We start from the raw sequence: 21,890 nt of genomic DNA on the forward strand, positions 1-21,890 counted from the left end.
TTTCCTGTGCTACCTCGCACACATGAGGGGGGGGGGGAGGTTAAATTTCCCTTGTGGCGAGGTGGCGATGGGGAAAGAAAAAAGGGCAGACAGTGTGAATTGTGGCATGTGTATATATGTATGTGTCTGTGTGGTGTTGTATATATATATGTGTACATTGGAGATGTATGGGTATGTATATTTGCGTCTTATGAGTAGAGTGTCTGTATATCCATGTGTATGGGGGAGGGTTGGGCCATTTCTTTCGTTTTTTCCCTTTTTCGCTACCTCCAAACGCGCGAGGGAGAGACAGAGGACAAAGCACAATAATGATAATTAATTATTATAATATTATATAATAATGATAATGATAATATTTTTTATTTTTATTATACTTTGTCGCTGTCTTCCCGCGTTTGCAAGGTAGCGCAAGGAAACCGGTCCGAAAGAAATGGCCAACCCCCCCCCAGCATACACATGTATATACATACGTCCACCACACGCAAATCTATACATACCTACAAAAACTTTCCATGATTTACCACAGACGCTTCACATGCTTGATTCCAATCAATGACAGCACGTCAAACCGGATTATACCACATCGCTTCCATTTCATCTATCTTTGCCCTCCTTTCACCCTCTGCATTTTTCAGGCCCGATCACACAAAATCTTTTTCACTCCATCTTTCCACCTCCAATTTGGTCTCCCTCTTCTCCTCGTTCCCTCCACCTCCGACACATATATCCTCTTGGTCAATCTTTCCTCACTCATTCTCTCCATGTGCCCAAACCACTTCAAAACACCCTCTTCTGCTCTCTCAACCACGCTCTTTTTATTTCCACACATCTCTCTTACCCTTACGTTACTCACTCGATCAAACCACCTCACACCACACATTGTCCTCAAACATCTCATTTCCAGCACATCCATCCTCCTGCGCACAACTCTATCCATAGCCCACGCCTCGCAACCATACAACATTGTTGGAACCACTATTCCTTCAAACATACCCATTTTTGCTTTCCGAGATAATGTTCTCGACTTCCACACATTCTTCAAGGCCCCCAGAATTTTCGCCCCCTCCCCCACCCTATGATCCACTTCCGCTTCCATGGTTCCATCCGCTGCCAGATCCACTCCCAGATATCTAAAACACTTCACTTCCTCCAGTTTTTCTCCATTCAAACTCACCTCCCAATTGACTTGACCCTCAACCCTACTGTACCTAATAACCTTGCTCTTATTCACATTTACTCTTAACTTTCTTCTTCCACACACTTTACCAAACTCAGTCACCAGCTTCTGCAGTTTCTCACATGAATCAGCCACCAGCGCTGTATCATCAGCGAACAACAACTGACTCACTTCCCAAGCTCTCTCATCCCCAACAGACTTCATACTTGCCCCTCTTTCCAAAACTCTTGCATTTACCTCCCTAACAACCCCATCCATAAACAAATTAAACAACCATGGAGACATCACACACCCCTGCCGCAAACCTACATTCACTGAGAACCAATCACTTTCCTCTCTTCCTACACGTACACATGCCTTACATCCTCGATAAAAACTTTTCACTGCTTCTAACAACTTTCCTCCCACACCATATATTCTTAATACCTTCCACAGAGCATCTCTATCAACTCTATCATATGCCTTCTCCAGATCCATAAATGCTACATACAAATCCATTTGCTTTTCTAAGTATTTCTCACATACATTCTTCAAAGCAAACACCTGATCCACACATCCTCTACCACTTCTGAAACCACACTGCTCTTCCCCAATCTGATGCTCTGTACATGCCTTCACCCTCTCAATCAATACCCTCCCATATAATTTACCAGGAATACTCAACAAACTTATACCTCTGTAATTTGAGCACTCACTCTTATCCCCTTTGCCTTTGTACAATGGCACTATGCACGCATTCCGCCAATCCTCAGGCACCTCACCATGAGTCATACATACATTAAATAACCTTACCAACCAGTCAACAATACAGTCACCCCCTTTTTTAATAAATTCCACTGCAATACCATCCAAACCTGCTGCCTTGCCGGCTTTCATCTTCCGCAAAGCTTTCACTACCTCTTCTCTGTTTACCAAATCATTTTCCCTAACCCTCTCACTTTGCACACCACCTCGACCAAAACACCCTATATCTGCCACTCTATCATCAAACACATTCAAAAACCTTCAAATAATCACTCATCTCCTTTTCCATCCCATTACTTGTTATCACCTCCCCCTTTGCGGCCTTCCACTGAAGTTCCCCTTTTGCTCCCTGGTTCCCCTACGCACTTTTTTACCTCTTCCAGAACATCTTTTTATTCTCCCGAAAATTTACTGTTCTCTCTCACCCCAACTTCCATTTGCCCTTTTTTTCACCTCTTGCACTTTTCTTGACCTCATGTCTCTTTCTTTTATACATCTCCACGCAATTTCATTTTTTCCCCTGCAAAAATCGACAAATGCCTCTCTCTTCTCTTTCACTATACCTTACTTGTTCATCCCACCACTCACTACCCTTTCTAACAAACCCACCTCCCACTCTTCTCATGCCACAAGCATCTTTTGCGCCATCCACACTGATTCCCTAAATACATCCCTTCCTCCCCACTCCCTACTTCCATTGTTCTACTTTTTCCATTCTGTACTCAGTCTCTCTGGTACTTCCTACACAGGTCTCCTTCCAAGCGCTCACTACCTCACCCACCCTCTTCACCCCAACATTCACTCTTCTTTTCTGACCAAACCTACCCACTTCCATAGCCTCCACAAGATAATGGATCAGAATCCCCTCCAGTTGCACCTTCAGCAACTTAACATCCAAAAGTTCTCTCTTTGCACGCCTGTCAATAACCCGTCATCCAATAACGGCTCTCTGGCATCACTCAACTTCCAAAAGTATAATTCTGTATATCTTCGCTTTTATAAACCAGGATATTCAATCATCAGTGGAATCAGAGGCTTGACTTCATAATAATATATATCTTATTAGACGGTTGTTGGGATTAGAGCGCATGGGCAGTGCGACAGATTGTAGTTCGCTAGCGCTCCCGCACTGGTGGCTGATTCATGTGAGAAAACTGAGAATATGGTGACTGAGTTAGGAAAGAGTGTGACAGAAGGGAAAGTTAAGAGTAATGTGAATGAAGGAGCAAGGTAATTGGTTACATTACGGGTTGAGGGTCATTAGTCAATTGGGGGTAAGTTTAAATGGGAGAGCAAAACTGGAGACCAAGTAAAGAGTTTTAGATATCTGGGAGTGGGGTCTGGCAGCGGATGGAACTTTGGAAGCGGAAAGTGGGGATGGATCATTCGGGTGGGGGGGGGGGGCAAACAATCTTGTGGAGCTTGAAGACTTGTGGAGAGTCGAGAACATTATCTCGGAAAGCAAAAATGGGTATGTTTGAAGGAATAGTGGCTCCAACAATGTTGTATGGTTGCGAGGCGTGGGCTATGGATAGAGTTGTGCGCAGGAGGATGGATGTGCTGGAAATGAAATGTTTGAGGACAATGTGTGGTGTGAGGTGGTTTGATCGAGTAAGTAACGTAAGGGTAAGAGAGATGTGTGGAAATAAAAAGAGCGTGGTTGAGAGAGCAGAGAGGGTGTTTTGAAGTGGTTTGGGCACATGGAGAGGATGAGTGAGGAAAGATTGACCAAGAGGATATATGTGTCGGAGGTGGAGGGAGCAAGGAGAAGAGGGAGACCAAACTGGAGGTGGAAAGATGGAGTGAAAAAGATTTTGTGTGATCGGGGCCTGAACATGCAGGAGGGTGAAAGGAGGGCAAGGAATAGAGTAAATTGGAGCGATGTGGTATACCGGGGTTGACGTGCTGTCAGTGGATTGAATCAAGGCATGTGAAGCGTCTGGGGTAAACCATGGAAAGCTGTGTAGGTATGTATATTTGCGTGTGTGGACGTATGTATATACATGTGTATGGGGGTGGGTTGGGCCATTTCTTTCGTCTGTTTCCTTGCGCTACCTCGCAAACGCGGGAGACAGCGACAAAGTATAAAAAAAAAGAAAAAAAAAATATATATATATATATATTTTTTTTTTTTTTTTTTTTTTTTTATACTTTGTCGCTGTATATATATATATATAAATATGTATATATAAATATATATATATATATATATATATATATATATATATATATATATATATATATATATATATATATATATTTATTTTTTTATTCTGCTTTGTCGCTGTCTCCTGCATTTGCGAGGTAGCGCAAGGAAACAGACGAAAGAAATGGCCCAACCCACCCCCATACACATGTATATACATACATGTCCACACATGCAAATATACATACCTATACATCTCAATGTACACATATATATACACACACAGACACATACATATATACCCATGCACACAATTCACACTGTCTGCCTTTATTCATTCCCATCACCACCTCGCCACACATGGAATACCATCCCCCTCCCCCCTCATGTGTGCGAGGTAGCGCTAGGAAAAGACAACAAAGGCCCAATTCGTTCACACTCAGTCTCTAGCTGTCATGCAATAATGCCCGAAACCACAGCTCCCTTTCCACATCCAGGCCCCAGACAACTTTCCATGGTTTACTCCAGACGCTTCACATGCCGATTCAATCCACTGACAGCACTTCAACCCCGGTATACCACATCGATCCAATTCACTCTATTCCTTGCCCTCCTTTCACCCTCCTGCATGTTCAGGCCCCGATCACTCAAAATCTTTTTCACTCCATCTTTCCACCTCCAATTTGGTCTCCCACTTCTCGTTCCCTCCACCTCCGACACATATATCCTCTTGGTCAATTTTTCCTCACTCATTCTCTCCATGTGCCCAGACCATTTCAAAACACCCTCTTCTGCTCTCTCAACCACGCTCTTTTTATTTCCACACCTCTCTCTTACCCTTACATTACTTACTCGATCAAACCACCTCACACCACACATTGTCCTCAAACATCTCATTTCCAGCACATCCACCCTCCTGCGCACAACTCTATCCATAGCCCACGCCTCGCAACCATACAGCATTTTTGGAACCACTATTCCTTCAAACATGCCCATTTTTGCTTTCCGAGATAATGTTCTCGACTTCCACACATTCTTCAAGGCTCCCAGGATTTTCGCCCCCTCCCCCACCCTATGATTCACTTCCGCTTCCATGGTTCCATCCGCTGCCAGATCATTCCCAGATATCTGAAACACTTTACTTCCTCCAGTTTTTCTCCATTCAAACTTACCTTCCAATTGACTTGACCCTGAACCCTACTGTACCTAATAACCTTGCTCTTATTCACATTTACTCTTAACTTTCTTCTTTCACACACTTTACCAAACTCAGTCACCAGCTTCTGCAGTTTCTCACATGAATCAGCCACCAGCGCTGTATCATCAGCGAACAACAACTGACTCACTTCCCAAGCTCTCTCATCCCTAACAGACTTCATACTTGCCCCTCTTTCCAAAACTCTTGCATTCACCTCCCTAACAACCCCATCCATAAACAAATTAAACAACCATGGAGACATCACACACCCCTGCCGCAAACCTACATTCACTGAGATCCAATCACTTTCCTCTCTTCCTACACGTACACATATATGTATATATATATATATATATATATATATATATATATATATATATATATATATATATATATATATATATATATATTATCCCTGGGGATAGGGGATTAAGAATACTTCCCACGTATTCCCTGCGTGTCGTAGAAGGTGACTAAAAGCGGAGGGAGCGGGGGGCTGGAAATCCTCCCCTCTCGTTTTTTTTTAATTTTCCAAAAGAAGGAACAGAGGGGGCCAGGTGAGGATATTCCAAAAAAGGCCCAGTCCTCTGTTCTTAACGCTACCTCGCTAACACGGGGAATGGCAAATAGTTTAAAAGAAAAAATAAGATATATATATATATATACATTTTTTTTTTTTTTTCCGCTGTCTCCTGCGTTTGCGAGGTAGCGCAAGGAAACAGACGAAAGAAATGGCCCAACCCACCCCATACACATGTATATACATACGTCCACACACACGCAAATATACATACCTACACAGCTTTCCATGGTTTACCCCGGACGCTTCACATGCCTTGATTCAATCCACTGACAGCACGTCAACCCCTGTATACCACATCGCTCCAATTCACTCTATTTCTTGCCCTCCTTTCACCCTCCTGCATGTTCAGGCCCCGATCACACAAAATCCTTTTCACTCCATCTTTCCACCTCCAATTTGGTCTCCCTCTTCTCCTCGTTCCCTCCACCTCCGACACATATATCCTCTTGGTCAATCTTTCCTCACTCATTCTCTCCATGTGCCCAAACCATTTCAAAACACCCTCTTCTGCTCTCTCAACCACGCTCTTTTTATTTCCACACATCTCTCTTACCCTTACGTTACTTACTCGATCAAACCACCTCACACCACACATTGTCCTCAAACATCTCATTTCCAGCACATCCATCCTCCTGCACACGACTCTATCCATAGCCCACGCCTCGCAACCATACAACATTGTTGGAACCACTATTCCTTCAAACATACCCATTTTTGCTTTCCGGGATAATGTTCTCGACTTCCACACATTCTTCAAGGCTCCCAAAATTTTCGCCCCCTCCCCCACCCTATGATCCACTTCCGCTTCCATGGTTCCATCCGCTGACAGATCCACTCCCAGATATCTAAAACACTTCACTTCCTCCAGTTTTTCTCCATTCAAACTCACCTCCCAATTGACTTGACCCTCAACCCTACTGTACCTAATAACCTTGCTCTTATTCACATTTACTCTTAACTTTCTTCTTCCACACACTTTACCAAACTCCGTCACCAGCTTCTGCAGTTTCTCACATGAATCCGCCACCAGCGCTGTATCATCAGCGAACAACAACTGACTCACTTCCCAAGCTCTCTCATCCCCAACAGACTTCATACTTGCCCCTCTTTCCAAAACTCTTGCATTTACCTCCCTAACAACCCCATCCATAAACAAATTAAACAACCATGGAGACATCACACACCCCTGCCGCAAACCTACATTCACTGAGAACCAATCACTTTCCTCTCTTCCTACACGTACACGTACACATATATATATATATATATATATATTATCCCTGGGGATAGGGGATTGAGAATACTTCCCACATATTCCCTGCGTGTCGTAGAAGGCGACTAAAAGGGGAGGGAGCGGGGGGCTGGAAATCCTCCCCTCTCATTTTTTATTAATTTTCCAAAAGAAGGAACAGAGGGGGCCAGGTGAGGATATTCCCAAAAAGGCCCAGTCCTCTGTTCTTAATGCTACCTCGCTAATGCGGGAAATGGCGAATAGTTTGAAAAAAAAAATATATATATATATATATATATATATATATATATATATATATTTTTTTTTTTTTTCAAACTATTCGCCATTTCCTGCGTTAGCGAGGTAGCGTTAAGAACAGAGGACTGGGCCTTTTTCGGAATATCCTCACCTGGCCCCCTCTGTTCCCTCTTTTGGAAAATTAAAAAAAAAACGAGAGGGGAGGATTTCCAGCCCCCCGCTCCCTCCCCTTTTAGTCGCCTTCTACGACATGCAGGGAATACGTGGGAAGTATTCTTAATCCCCTATCCCCATACATACATACAAATCCATTTGCTTTTCTAAGTATTTCTCACATACATTCTTCAAAGCAAACACCTGATCCACACATCCTCTACCACTTCTGAAACCACACTGCTCTTCCCCAGTGTGATGCTCTGTACATGCCTTCACCCTGTCAATCAATACCCTCCCATATGGTTGTTTAATTTGTTTATGGATGGGGTTGTTAGGGAGGTAAATGCAAGAGTTTTGGAAAGAGGGGCAAGTATGAAGTCTGTTGGGGATGAGAGAGCTTGGGAAGTGAGTCAGTTGTTGTTCGCTGATGATACAGCGCTGGTGGCTGATTCATGTGAGAAACTGCAGAAGCTGGTGACTGAGTTTGGTAAAGTGTGTGGAAGAAGAAAGTTAAGAGTAAATGTGAATAAGAGCAAGGTTATTAGGTACAGTAGGGTTGAGGGTCAAGTCAATTGGGAGGTGAGTTTGAATGGAGAAAAACTGGAGGAAGTGAAGTGTTTTAGATATCTGGGAGTGGATCTGTCAGCGGATGGAACCATGGAAGCGGAAGTGGATCATAGGGTGGGGGAGGGGGCGAAAATTTTGGGAGCCTTGAAAAATGTGTGGAAGTCGAGAACATTATCTCGGAAAGCAAAAATGGGTATGTTTGAAGGAATAGTGGTTCCAACAATGTTGTATGGTTGCGAGGCGTGGGCTATGGATAGAGTTGTGCGCAGGAGGATGGATGTGCTGGAAATGAGATGTTTGAGGACGATGTGTGGTGTGAGGTGGTTTGATCGAGTAAGTAACGTAAGGGTAAGAGAGATGTGTGGAAATAAAAAGAGCGTGGTTGAGAGAGCAGAAGAGGGTGTTTTGAAATGGTTTGGGCACATGGAGAGAATGAGTGAGGAAAGATTGACCAAGAGGATATATGTGTCGGAGGTGGAGGGAACGAGGAGAAGAGGGAGACCAAATTGGAGGTGGAAAGATGGAGTGAAAAAGATTTTGTGTGATCGGGGCCTGAACATGCAGGAGGGTGAAAGGAGGGCAAGGAATAGAGTGAATTGGAGCGATGTGGTATACAGGGGTTGACGTGTTGTCAGTGGATTGAATCAAGGCATGTGAAGCGTCTGGGGTAAACCATGGAAAGCTGTGTTGGTATGTATATTTGCGTGTGTGGATGTGTGTATGTACATGTGTATGGGGGGGGGGGTTGGGCCATTTCTTTCGTCTGTTTCCTTGCGCTACCTCACAAACGCGGGAGACAGCGACAAAGTATAAAAAAAAAAAAAAAAAAAAAAAAAAAAAAAATGATTTACCAGGAATACTCAACAAACTTATACCTCTGTAATTTGAGCACTCACTCTTATCCCCTTTGCCTTTGTACAATGGCACTATGCACGCATTCTGCCAATCCTCAGACACCTCACCATGAGTCGTACATACATTAAATAACCTTACCAACCAGTCAATAATACAGTCACCCCCTTTTTTAAGGCATATGATAGAGTTGATAGAGATGCTCTGTAGAAGGTATTAAGAATATATGGTGTGGGAGGCAAGTTGTTAGAAGCAGTGAAAAGTTTTTATCGAGGATGTAAGGCATGTGTAGGTGTAGGAAGAGAGGAAAGTGATTGGTTCTCAGTGAATGTAGGTTTGCGGCAGGGGTGTTTGATGTCTCCATGGTTGTTTAATTTGTTTATGGATGGGGTTGTTAGGGAGGTGAATGCAAGAGTTTTGGAAAGAGGGGCAAGTATGAAGTCTGTTAGGGATGAGAGAGCTTGGGAAGTGAGTCATTTGTTGTTCGCTGATGATACAGCGCTGGTGGCTGATTCATGTGAGAAACTGCAGAAGCTGGTGACTGAGTTTGGTAAAGTGTGTGAAAGAAGAAAGTTAAGAGTAAATGTGAATAAGAGCAAGGTTATTAGGTACAGTAGGGTTGAGGGTCAAGTCAATTGGGAGGTAAGTTTGAATGGAGAAAAACTGGAGGAAGTAAAGTGTTTTAGATATCTGGGAGTGGATCTGGCAGCGGATGGAACCATGGAAGTGGAAGTGAATCATAGGGTGGGGGAGGGGGCGAAAATCCTGGGAGCCTTGAAGAATGTGTGGAAGTCGAGAACATTATCTCGGAAAGCAAAAACGGGTATGTTTGAAGGAATAGTGGTTTCAACAATGTTGTATGGTTGCGAGGCGTGGGCTATGGATAGAGTTGTGCGCAGGAGGGTGGATGTGCTGGAAATGAGATGTTTGAGGACAATGTGTGGTGTGAGGTGGTTTGATCGAGTAAGTAATGTAAGGGTAAGAGAGATGTGTGGAAATAAAAAGAGCATGGTTGAGAGAGCAGAAGAGGGTGTTTTGAAATGGTTTGGTCACATGGAGAGAATGAGTGAGGAAAGATTGACCAAGAGGATATATGTGTCGGAGGTGGAGGGAACGAGGAGAAGTGGGAGACCAAATTGGAGGTGGAAAGATGGAGTGAAAAAGATTTTGAGTGATCGGGGCCTGAACATGCAGGAGGGTGAAAGGAGGGCAAGAAACAGAGTGAATTGGATCGATGTGGTATACCGGGGTTGACGTGCTGTCAGTGGATTGAATCAAGGCATGTGAAGCGTCTGGGGTAAACCATGGAAAGTTGTGTGGGGCCTGGATGTGGAGAGGGAGCTGTGGTTTCGGGCATTATTGCATGACAGCTAGAGACTGAGTGTGAACGAATGGGGCCTTTGTTGTCTTTTCCTAGTGCTACCTCGCACACATGAGGGGGGAGGGGGATGGTATTCCATGTGTGGCGAGGTGGCGATGGGAATGAATAAAGGCAGACAGTGTGAATTGTGTGCATGGGTATATATGTATGTGCCTGTGTGTGTATATATATGTGTACATTGAGATGTATAGGTATGTATATTTGCGTGTGTGGACATGTATATACATTGTGTATGGGGGTGGGTTGGGCCATTTCTTTTGTCTGTTTCCTTGCGCTACCTCGCAAACGCGGGAGACAGCGACAAAGCAAAATAAAATAAATAATAAAATAATATGGGCTATGGATAGAGTTGTGCGCAGGAGGGTGGATGTGCTGGAAATGAGATGTTTGAGGACAATATGTGGTGTGAGGTGGTTTGATCAAGTAAGTAATGTAAGGGTAAGAGAGATGTGTGGAAATAAAAAGAGTGTGGTTGAGAGAGCAGAAGAGGGTGTTTTGAAATGGTTTGGGCACATGGAGAGAATGAGTGAGGAAAGATTGACCAAGAGGATATTATTAAGATTATTAAGAGGATGTTACTCCATGTGTGGCGAGGTGGTGATGGGAATGAATAAAGGCAGACAGTGTAAATTGTGTGCATGTGTATATATGTATGTGTCTGTGTGTGTGTATATATATATGTGTACATTGAGATGTATGGGTATGTATATTTGCGTGTGTAGACGTGTATGTATATACATGTGTATGGGGGTGGGTTGGGCCATTTCTTTCGTCTGTTTCCTTTCGCTACCTCACAAACGCGAGAGACAGTGACAAAGCAAAATAATGATAATAATTATAATAATAATTATAATAATAATGATAATGATAATATTTTTTTTTTTATTATACTTTGTCGCTGTCTCCCGCGTTTGCAAGGTAGCGCAAGGAAACAGACGAAAGAAATGGCCCAACCCCCCCCCCATACACATGTATATACATACGTCCACACACGCAAATATACATACCTACACAACTTTCCATGATTTACCCCAGACGCTTCACATGCCTTGATTCAATCCACTGACAGCACGTCAACCCCGGTATACCACATCGCTCCAATTCACTCTATTCCTTGCCCTCCTTTCACCCTCCTGCATGTTCAGGCCCCGATCACACAAAATCTTTTTCACTCCATCTTTCCACCTCCAATTTGGTCTCCCTCTTCTCCTCGTTCCCTCCACCTCCGACACATATATCCTCTTGGTCAATCTTTCCTCACTCATTCTCTCCATGTGCCCAAACCACTTCAAAACACCCTCTTCTGCTCTCTCAACCACGCTCTCTTTATTTCCACACCTCTCTCTTACCCTTACGTTACTCACTCGATCAAACCACCTCACACCACACATTGTCCTCAAACATCTCATTTCCAGCACATCCATCCTCCTGCGCACAACTCTATCCATAGCCCACGCCTCGCAACCATACAACATTGTTGGAACCACTATTCCTTCAAACATACCCATTTTTGCTTTCCGAGATAATGTTCTCGACTTCCACACATTCTTCAAGGCCCCCAGAATTTTCGCCCCCTCCCCCACCCTATGATCCACTTCCGCTTCCATGGTTCCATCCGCTGCCAGATCCACTCCCAGATATCTAAAACACTTCACTTCCTCCAGTTTTTCTCCATTCAAACTCACCTCCCAATTGACTTGACCCTCAACCCTACTGTACCTAATAACCTTGCTCTTATTCACATTTACTCTTAACTTTCTTCTTCCACACACTTTACCAAACTCAGTCACCAGCTTCTGCAGTTTCTCACATGAATCAGCCACCAGGGCTGTATCATCAGCGAACAACAACTGACTCACTTCCCAAGCTCTCTCATCCCCAACAGACTTCATACTTGCCCCTCTTTCCAAAACTCTTGCATTTACCTCCCTAACAACCCCATCCATAAACAAATTAAACAACCATGGAGACATCACACACCCATGCCGCAAACCTACATTCACTGAGAACCAATCACTTTCCTCTCTTCCTACACGTACACATGCCTTACATCCTCGATAAAAACTTTTCACTGCTTCTAACAACTTTCCTCCAACACCATATATTCTTAATACCTTCCACAGAGCATCTCTATCAACTCTATCATATGCGTTCTCCAGATCCATAAATGCTACATATAAATCCATTTGCTTTTCTAAGTATTTCTCACATACATTCTCCAAAGCAAACCCCTGATCCACACATCCTCTACCACTTCTGAAACCACACTGCTCTTCCCCAATCTGATGCTCTGTACATGCCTTCACCCTCTCAATCAATACCCTCCCATATAATTTACCAGGAATACTCAACAAACTTATACCTCTGTAATTTGAGCACTCACTCTTATCCCCTTTGCCTTTGTACAATGGCACTATGCACGCATTCCGCCAATCCTCAGGCACCTCACCATGAGTCATACATACATTAAATAACCTTACCAACCAGTCAACAACAGTCACCCCCTTTTTTAATAAATTCCACTGCAATACCATCCAAACCTGCTGCCTTGCTGGCTTTCATCTTCCGCAAAGCTTTCACTACCTCTTCTCTGTTTACCAAATCATTTTCCCTAACCCTCTCACTTTGCACACCACCTCGACCAAAACACCCTATATCTGCCACTCTATCATCAAACACATTCAACAAACCTTCAAAATACTCACTCCATCTCCTTCTCACATCACCACTACTTGTTATCACCTCCCCATTTGCGCCCTTCACTGAAGTTCCCATTTGCTCCCTTGTCTTACGCACTTTATTTACCTCCTTCCAGAACATCTTTTTATTCTCCCGAAAATTTAATGATACTCTCTCACCCCAACTCTCATTTGCCCTTTTTTTCACCTCTTGCACCTTTCTCTTGACCTCCTGTCTCTTTCTTTTATACATCTCCCACTCAATTGCATTTTTTCCCTGCAAAAATCGTCCAAATGCCTCTCTCTTCTCTTTCACTAATACTCTTACTTCTTCATCCCACCACTCACTACCCTTTCTAATCAACCCACCTCCCACTCTTCTCATGCCACAAGCATCTTTTGCGCAATCCATCACTGATTCCCTAAATACATCCCATTCCTCCCCCACTCCCCTTACTTCCATTGTTCTCACCTTTTCCATTCTGTACTCAGTCTCTCTTGGTACTTCCTCACACAGGTCTCCTTCCCAAGCTCACTTACTCTCACCACCCTCTTCACCCCAACATTCACTCTTCTTTTCTGAAAACCCATACAAATCTTCACCTTAGCCTCCACAAGATAATGATCAGACATCCCTCCAGTTGCACCTCTCAGCACATTAACATCCAAAAGTCTCTCTTTCGCACGCCTGTCAATTAACACGTAATCCAATAACGCTCTCTGGCCATCTCTCCTACTTACATAAGTATACTTATGTATATCTCGCTTTTTAAACCAGGTATTCCCAATCATCAGTGGGAATCAGTGGATCTGACTTCATAATAATATATATATTATTATGAAGTCTGTTGGGGATGAGAGAGCTTGGGAAGTGAGTCAGTTGTTGTTCGCTGATGATACAGCACTGGTGGCTGATTCATGTGAGAAACTGCAGAATATGGTGACTGAGTTTGGTAAAGTGTGTGAAAGAAGAAAGTTAAGAGTAAATGTGAATAAGAGCAAGGTAATTAGGTACAGTAGGGTTGAGGGTCAAGTCAATTGGGAGGTAAGTTTGAATGGAGAAAAACTGGAGGAGGTAAAGTGTTTTAGATATCTGGGAGTGGATCTGGCAGCGGATGGAACTATGGAAGCGGAAGTGGATCATAGGGTGGGGGAGGGGGCAAAAATCCTGGGAGCCTTGAAGAATGTGTGGAAGTCGAGAACATTATCTCGAAAAGCAAAAATGGGTATGTTTGAAGAAATAGTGGTTCCAACAATGGTGTATGGTTGCGAGGCGTGGGCTATGGATAGAGTTGTGCGCAGGAGGATGGATATGCTGGAAATGAGATGTTTGAGGACAATGTGTGGTGTGAGGTGGTTTGATCGAGTAAGTAACGTAAAGGTAAGAGAGATGTGTGGAAATAAAAAGAGTGTGGCTGAGAGAGCAGAAGAGGGTGTTTTGAAATGGTTTGGTCACATGGAGAGAATGAGTGAGGAAAGATTGACCAAGAGGATATATGTGTCAGAGGTGGAGGGAACGAGGAGAAGTGGGAGACCAAATTGGAGGTGGAAAGATGGAGTGAAAAAGATTTTGTGTGATCGGGGCCTGAACATGCAGGAGGGTGAAAGGAGGGCAAGGAATAGAGTGAATTGGATCGATGTGGTATACCAGGGTTGACGTGCTGTCGGTGGATTGAATCGGCATGTTAAGCGTCTGGGGTAAACCATGGAAAGCTGTGTAGGTATGTATATTTGCGTGTGTGGACGTATGTATATACATGTGTATGGGGGGTGGGTTGGGCCATTTCTTTCGTCTGTTTCCTTGTGCTACCTCGCAAACGCGGGAGACCGGCAAAATAAGAAAAATATAAAATATATATATATATATATATATATATATATATATATATATATATATATATATATATATATATATATATATATATATATTTATTTATTTATTTTGCTTTATTGCTGTCTCCTGCGTTAGTGAGGTAGCGCAAGGAAACAGATGAAAGAATGGCCCAACCCACCCACATACACATGTATATACATACATGTCCACACACGCAAATATACATACCTATACATCTCAACGTATACATATGAATACATACACAGACATATACATACATACACACGTACGTAATTCATAATGTCTGCCTTTATTCATTCCCATCGCCACCCCGCCACACACAAAATATCAACCCCCTCCCCCCTCCTGTGCGCGAGGTAGCACTAGGAAGACAACAAAGGCCCCATTCATTCGCACTCAGTCTCTAGCTGTCATGTAATAATGCACCGAAACCACAGCTCCCTTTCCACATCCAGGCCCGAAAGAACTTTCCATGATTTACCCCACACGCTTCACAATGCCCTGGTTCAATCCATTGACAGCACGTCGACCCCGGTATACCACATCGTTCCAATTCACTCTATTCCTTGCACACCTTTCACCCTCCTGCACGTTCTGGCCCCGATCGCTCAAAATCTTTTTCACTCCATCTTTCCACCTCCAATTAGGTCTCCAACTTTTCCTCGTTCCCTCCACCTCAGACACATATATCCTCTTGGTCAATCTTTCCTCACTCACTCTCTCCATGTGACCAAACCGTTTCAAAACACCTTCTTCTGCTCTCTCAACCACACTCTTTTTATTACCACACATCTCTCTTACCCTATTATTACTTACTCGATTAAACCACCTCACACCACATATTGTCCTCAAACATCTCATTTCCAGCACATCCATCCTCCTCTGCACAACTCTATCCATAGCCCATGCTTTGCGACCATACAACATTGTTGGAACCACTATTCCTTCAAACATACCCATTTTTCCTTTCCGAGATAATGTTCTCGACTTCCACACATTCTTCAAGGCTCCCAGAATTTTCGCCCCCTCCCCACCCTATGAGGAAGAAGTGTTTTAGATATCTGGGAGTGGATTTGGCAGCGGATGGAACCATGGAAGCGGAAGTGAATCATAGGGTGGGGGAGGGGGCGAAAATTCTGGGAGCCTTGAAGAATGTGTGGAAGTCGAGAACATTATCTCGGAAAGCAAAAATGGGTATGTTTGAAGGAGTAATGGTTCCAACAATGTTGTATGTTTGCGAGGCGTGGGCTATAGATAGAGTTGTGCGGAGGAGGGTGGATGTGCTGGAAATGATATGTTTGAGGACAATATGTGGTGTGAGGTGATTTGATCGAGTAAGTAATGTAAGGGTAAGAGAGATATGTGGTAACAAAAAGAGTGTGGTTGAGAGAGCAGAAGAGGGTGTTTTGAAATGGTTTGGTCACATGGAGAGAATGAGTGAGGAAAGATTGACCAAGAGGATATATGTGTCAGAGGTGGAGGGAACGAGAAGTGGGAGACCAAATTGGAGGTGGAAAGATGGAGTGAAAAAGATTTTGAGTTATCGGGGCCTGAACATACAGGAGGGTGAAAGGCGTGCAAGGAATAGAGTGAATTGGAACGATGTGGTATACCTGGGTCGACGTGCTGTCAGTGGATTGAACCAGGGCGTTTGAAGCGTCTGGGGTAAACCATGGAAAGTCCTGTAGGGCCAGGATGTGGAAAGGGAGCTGTGGTTTCGGTGCATTATTACATGACAGCTAGAGACTGAGTGTGAATGAATGGGGCCTTTGTTGTCTTTTCTAGCGCTACTTCGCACACATGCGGGGCAGGGGGTTGTTATTTCATGAGTGGCAAGGTGGCGATGGGAATGAATAAAGGCAGACAGTATGAATTATGTGCATGTGTATATATGTATATGTCTGTGTGTGTATACATAAGTATACGTTGAGATGTATTGGTATGTATATTTGCGTGTGTGGACATGTATGTATATACATGTGTATGTGGGTGGGTTGGGCCATTTTTTCATATGTTTCCCAGCGCTATCTCACTAACGCGGGAGACAGTGACAAAGTATGATTTTGATAAATAATAATGTTTTATTTGAAAAACTAGGCACAATATTAGTAAATGAGTGATAATATATGGAATATATTTGATCATTTCTTTCATCTGTTAATGTAAGTAATGCTCAGTATTATTTGATTTAGGGAACTTTAAACTTGTATATACTAAAAGAAAAATAAAGCTTTATTGCCATAATTTCAATTCTTTTAGAACCAGGAGTTAGTGACGGAAGGTGAAGTGTCACGGGTAGGAGGCAGTGACAGTGATCAAGTTCCCAGACTTCAGGATAAAGTGGCAGAACTTCAGGCAGAGGTGAGATATGAAAATAAGATTATTGATAAGTTTGTAATATTCAGCCTGCACCCTTAGTCTTTCACGTAAGAAGTGCTTTCAGACTGTACTAACCAACCATAAATAATGTGCTTTGAGAGTCATAAGAAAAGGAGGCTGTGCTTGGTTGAAGATTTTATACATTTTGCATTACTGAACAGTGACTAGTGAGTTTCCATCAGAAATACTCACTCCAGAAACTAAACCATACAGTGTCCATAAATAAAGCATAGTGGAATGACGGTGTGTCTTGATTGTTAATGTGGACAAAAATGAAGTCTATATTAATGTATCAGAATTTGATCTGTAATATGATTAGGTGCTTACCGCTCACACACTTAATATTACAGACCTTCACGAGATAACTTTTTGTTAAATGGAATATTTGGAACACTGCACATGCATAGAGATTTTTTCACCTGCTTTTGGTTCTTGTGCTTTTTAAGGAAAATATAAGATTTTATAAAGTTTATAAACAATAAAATGCATAATTATTTATCATGAAAACACAGGAACCATGCCCACCTGCTCATGTCTCACATATGTTGCATTTAAAGCTTTCTGCTAAACAAGAAATCACTGATTTCCAAGGCTTTACTGCTTCTTCACTTTCTGACAATTAAATATCACAAATGACTAATCATGTTTGACACTTGCACTTTTATAATATGGATACAAGAATGCAGAGCTAACACTACATTACTTTTGTCCAACCAGGGTTTTTATTCCAGCTAGAGATCATTCGTTCACATCCAGATTACTTATTCTGGATTGAATCCTGTCATTGTTCATTTTTACAAAAAAGAAAGAATACTGAATTATCAGAATTTTATGCTGAGCAGTTGGTTTTAAATGACTGGCATTATTAGCATCCACCTGCTTGTGGTTATAACATGATGGAAACACCCTGGGCAAGATTGTATCATTAGAGTACAATTTCATCAAAGAACTTCTCTTTACTAAGGACCCCATCTCCCTGCTGCTAATTGTAGCATAATCTTGAGGTTGCAGAAACTTCTTGGGAAGGGGTCCTTGGGGTTGTATAATAATAACAATATATAAATGATTTATTTAATGACAGGTGATCCAGTACTTTCCATAGATAGAGGTCTGTTGGATCATTATGATTTTCATTAGGTATAGCACTTGTCATTAGGTCCTTCAGGCTAACTAAGTGTTCACTGCCCTCAGTAGACTTAAGAAGGATAGGGTGTAAAGTACTATTGTTGAAAGCTGGCCTATCCTAAGATTACATTAGGTGTGTGCTTAGAAATTGCTACCCTGGGTATAAGGTTTTTCACTTATTCATAACTGTATTTATTCCCAATTATTTATTTTAGCTCTGTTTATTTGATTCCCCTTTCTCTTAAATTATTTGGAGTTACATGATCAAAATATCTGGCTGATTTTTTAACCATTGCACTATAAGAACTTGACTTTTTACCATCCACCTCACTTCAATAATAGCTCACTTGTTTATTAAATAAATTAAAGCCTCAGATTTTATAGTTTTAGTGATAGATGCCATGCAGACATGCTTTTAATTGTCCTTGATATACATATCTAAAGAGCTTCTGAAGAACTCAGATCCATGTGCTTATGCTTGCAGTTCCCATCCTATGTGTGTTCATGGCTAATTTCAGTACCAGGATGGTGATTCAGTATTTCAAATCAAAGGAGTATCTCCTTGTTTTGATAGTTTATTTTATTATAGTTACAGCATGAATTTGAATATCTAAGTTAGGGTTTTTATAACCAGAGGAGATCCTACTCCTTTCAGATATGTCAAGCACAAAATGTGAAATGATTTTTCAGCTTCTTAAAGCCTTAGGAATTATGTGAAAAAATTGAGCGTGAATTTGCATTATCCAACACAAGTGACCTACATTTTATGTCAAAACTTAACATATGTGATGTAAATCTTTAGGATAATTTCAAGTTTACTCAATAGAACTGCGTTTCCTTTTACAAAATGCATTTTCAGCATAACCAACCATCAAAATTTTCATCAGTTTAAAGAAATCCATATCTTTTTATACTAACACTGAATTCTGTAACTGCCTCACCAACTAAGTGTTCTAATTCTTCATATTAAGTAGGTGTATGTCATGTGTGTAATATCACTTTTAATCATGATTTTCTAACACATTTGCACCTGCAGCCAACAGAGAAGTAAGGACAGTGTAAGTGCTTTAGCATTATAGTTATGCATGACCACTTGTGTCGATGAGTAGAAACACCATCTTGGTGTTTGATCTGCATGACCTAACTTGCCAGCATGTTGTCTTCTGGATCATAACTAACCTTTGTACTTGCCCATAGTTCTGTTTTATATGAAAGTCATAAATGCCTGTAATGATTATTTAACTCTTACCTACAGATATTTACATCATTTCTACCAAAATTACTTCAGATTTATGGATTATTTTGGTGAAGGATATTGTAATAGGAGTTTGCAATGAATATGCATGCATTGAAATAAATTATCAGTAGCATATGATTGTTACCCATAACTGTTAAGATACAAGCAGTAACTAAGTTTGCTTCCCATTAGACAAATTTGGTGTTGGGAAGTCAGACAGCTACCTTATGTCTGGTAAATATTTCATTATCATCTTCATTTATAATCCCTTTCTGTAAATTTATTCTCTGAAGTAAAATTTTGGATTATAATTACACTGATAAATTTCCATTAGAATGCAGTTTAAAACCCAGTGGCCCTTGCTTTGCACGCATTTACTTTGTTCTTATCATGAGATTTTTCTCAAGATTTTGAAAATACTTTTAAGATTAAAAATCCCTCATAGTTATTTCTTCCTGAATTTTTTACACAGATGAGTTTACTTTTGTCAAGTAACAAAAACAGAGTACACATTCTGAGGTGAGAATTAAGGGTGAAATTCAGAAATCCAAGGGAAATGTGAGAATTTTTTTTTTTTTTTTACCAAACGGCACATGTAAAGAAAAAGGATTTTTTCCTTTGAGGAATATTGGTCAGTGTGAGAGTACCATGAATAAGAAGTACCAATCAGTGTTTCATGTAGAATCTTCAGAGTCCTCAAGTTAAGGAACTAGATGATACAGAAGTATTTTCATGTGCTGTTCATGAGAAAATGGAAGAATACTCTGGTAATACAGAAAGGGACTAGATAGAAACCATGCAATGCTGTTTATAGAAAAAGATGTGGAATTGGGAAAATGATAATTGCATTTTAGCTGCCACTTGTAGGAGTTTAGGTATATAAGAGAGTGGTTATAGTTGTGATAGGCCAAAGGTCATCACTGGTAATGAGATGTTACCATGAAGGGTTGTGTTATATTACAAACCTTTGCCTTGAAAGTACTTTAAGGAAATAGCAAAATTATGTTGTTAATACCTAAAGTATTGAGTAGATTTGTGGTAGAGGTGTATATTACTAAATCAGGTAAGCAGAGAGGAAATGAAGGGATTGGCCTCTGTAAGGAATACTGCAACTTTGGATCATATCTCTCTCTAGCTTTCTTTAATCTCATTTTTTTGTTCCTTTTTATTGCCAGTAATTACATTATTTTTTTTATTCCATTCATCCACAAGTTTATTACCATTGAAGTACTATTTACTTTTTTTTATTTCTAGTTATGATCTCTCCATAACCTTTCTTTGGAAGTTTCAGAGAAGTCTTCACTCAGTATTGTCAGTTTGATTTAAAACTTTTGAAGTTATCATGTCTTCCCCATTTCTTTAAAACTTTTGAAGTTATCATGTCTTCCCGATTTCTTTCTCTCTTCCAGTGTGATCAGATTCTTGGCCACTATCCTGTCCCAATGACTTGGCTCCTTTAATGGAGGTTGTTGCCTTCTGCTGGACCACTTTTATTGATAAGACTTACATATTTCCTTTTGCTGGGTGGCCAGATTGGTTTTATACACAGTGATTTAGGTGTATCATATGCTGTAAATATTTTGCAGAATATTCCCAGTTCATGCACCTAGTTCAATTTCAGTATTAACCCTTTCATTGCAGCAGTCCTAATATTCTTTGTACACTTTGTGTGTGGGAGATTCTCATATATTCTCATTGCAGCAGTCCTGATATACTTTGTACACATTGTGTGTGAGGGATTCTCATATGATTTTAAAACATCTCCATAAGCTTATTAATAGGAGTAACAAACATAATTTTCTATATTGAATGATATACAACCCAATTTGGTGAAATTTTGCATACATGCCTTGCTCTGCAAGGCACATGAGCTGTGCCTGGAGTACAATCAGGCATATTTAGTGAAATATGTGGTATTTTTGGAAAAGTACTTTTCACAAAAAAGATATGAGTTCTATAAGTAATGGAAGGAAGAGGATACAAGTACAAGGGCCTATAGCAAGAAGGGAGGTAAAAAGGGCAGTAATGAAGTTGAAAGTAGGAAAGGCATCTTGAGTGGATGGGATTATGGCTGAAATGCTAAGTATGGAAAAGAAAGTGCAATAGAGTGAATGCATCTTATATGTAACTTAGCATGGAAACAGAGGATTGTGCCGGAGGATTGGGTGAAAGATGTTATTGCTTCTTTGTTCAAAGGAAAAGGTGCTACAGATGTAAGTAACAATTATAGGGGAACAAGTCTGATAAGTTATATTAGGAAAAGTGTTTGCAAAAAGTGTAGATTGATAGAGTTGAGAGTGGCTGAATGCAAAATAAGTTAGCA

At 41.4% G+C, this 21,890-nt stretch overlaps 1 protein-coding gene across 2 annotated transcripts in view; it reads left to right on the forward strand.

The window, feature by feature from the left end:
• Window positions 1-21,890, forward strand: part of Evi5 (ecotropic viral integration site 5) — a 275,848-nt gene that overhangs the window by 232,675 nt on the left and 21,283 nt on the right. For both annotated transcript variants that reach the window (XM_071693513.1, XM_071693512.1), the window contains one exon: window positions 17,086-17,187. In XM_071693513.1, coding sequence (XP_071549614.1) covers window positions 17,086-17,187 — 102 coding nt within the window. The remainder of the gene's footprint in view (window positions 1-17,085; window positions 17,188-21,890) is intronic.

Source organism: Panulirus ornatus, chromosome 55, assembly GCF_036320965.1.
Source record: "Panulirus ornatus isolate Po-2019 chromosome 55, ASM3632096v1, whole genome shotgun sequence".
Classification (NCBI taxonomy): Eukaryota; Metazoa; Arthropoda; class Malacostraca; order Decapoda; family Palinuridae; genus Panulirus; species Panulirus ornatus.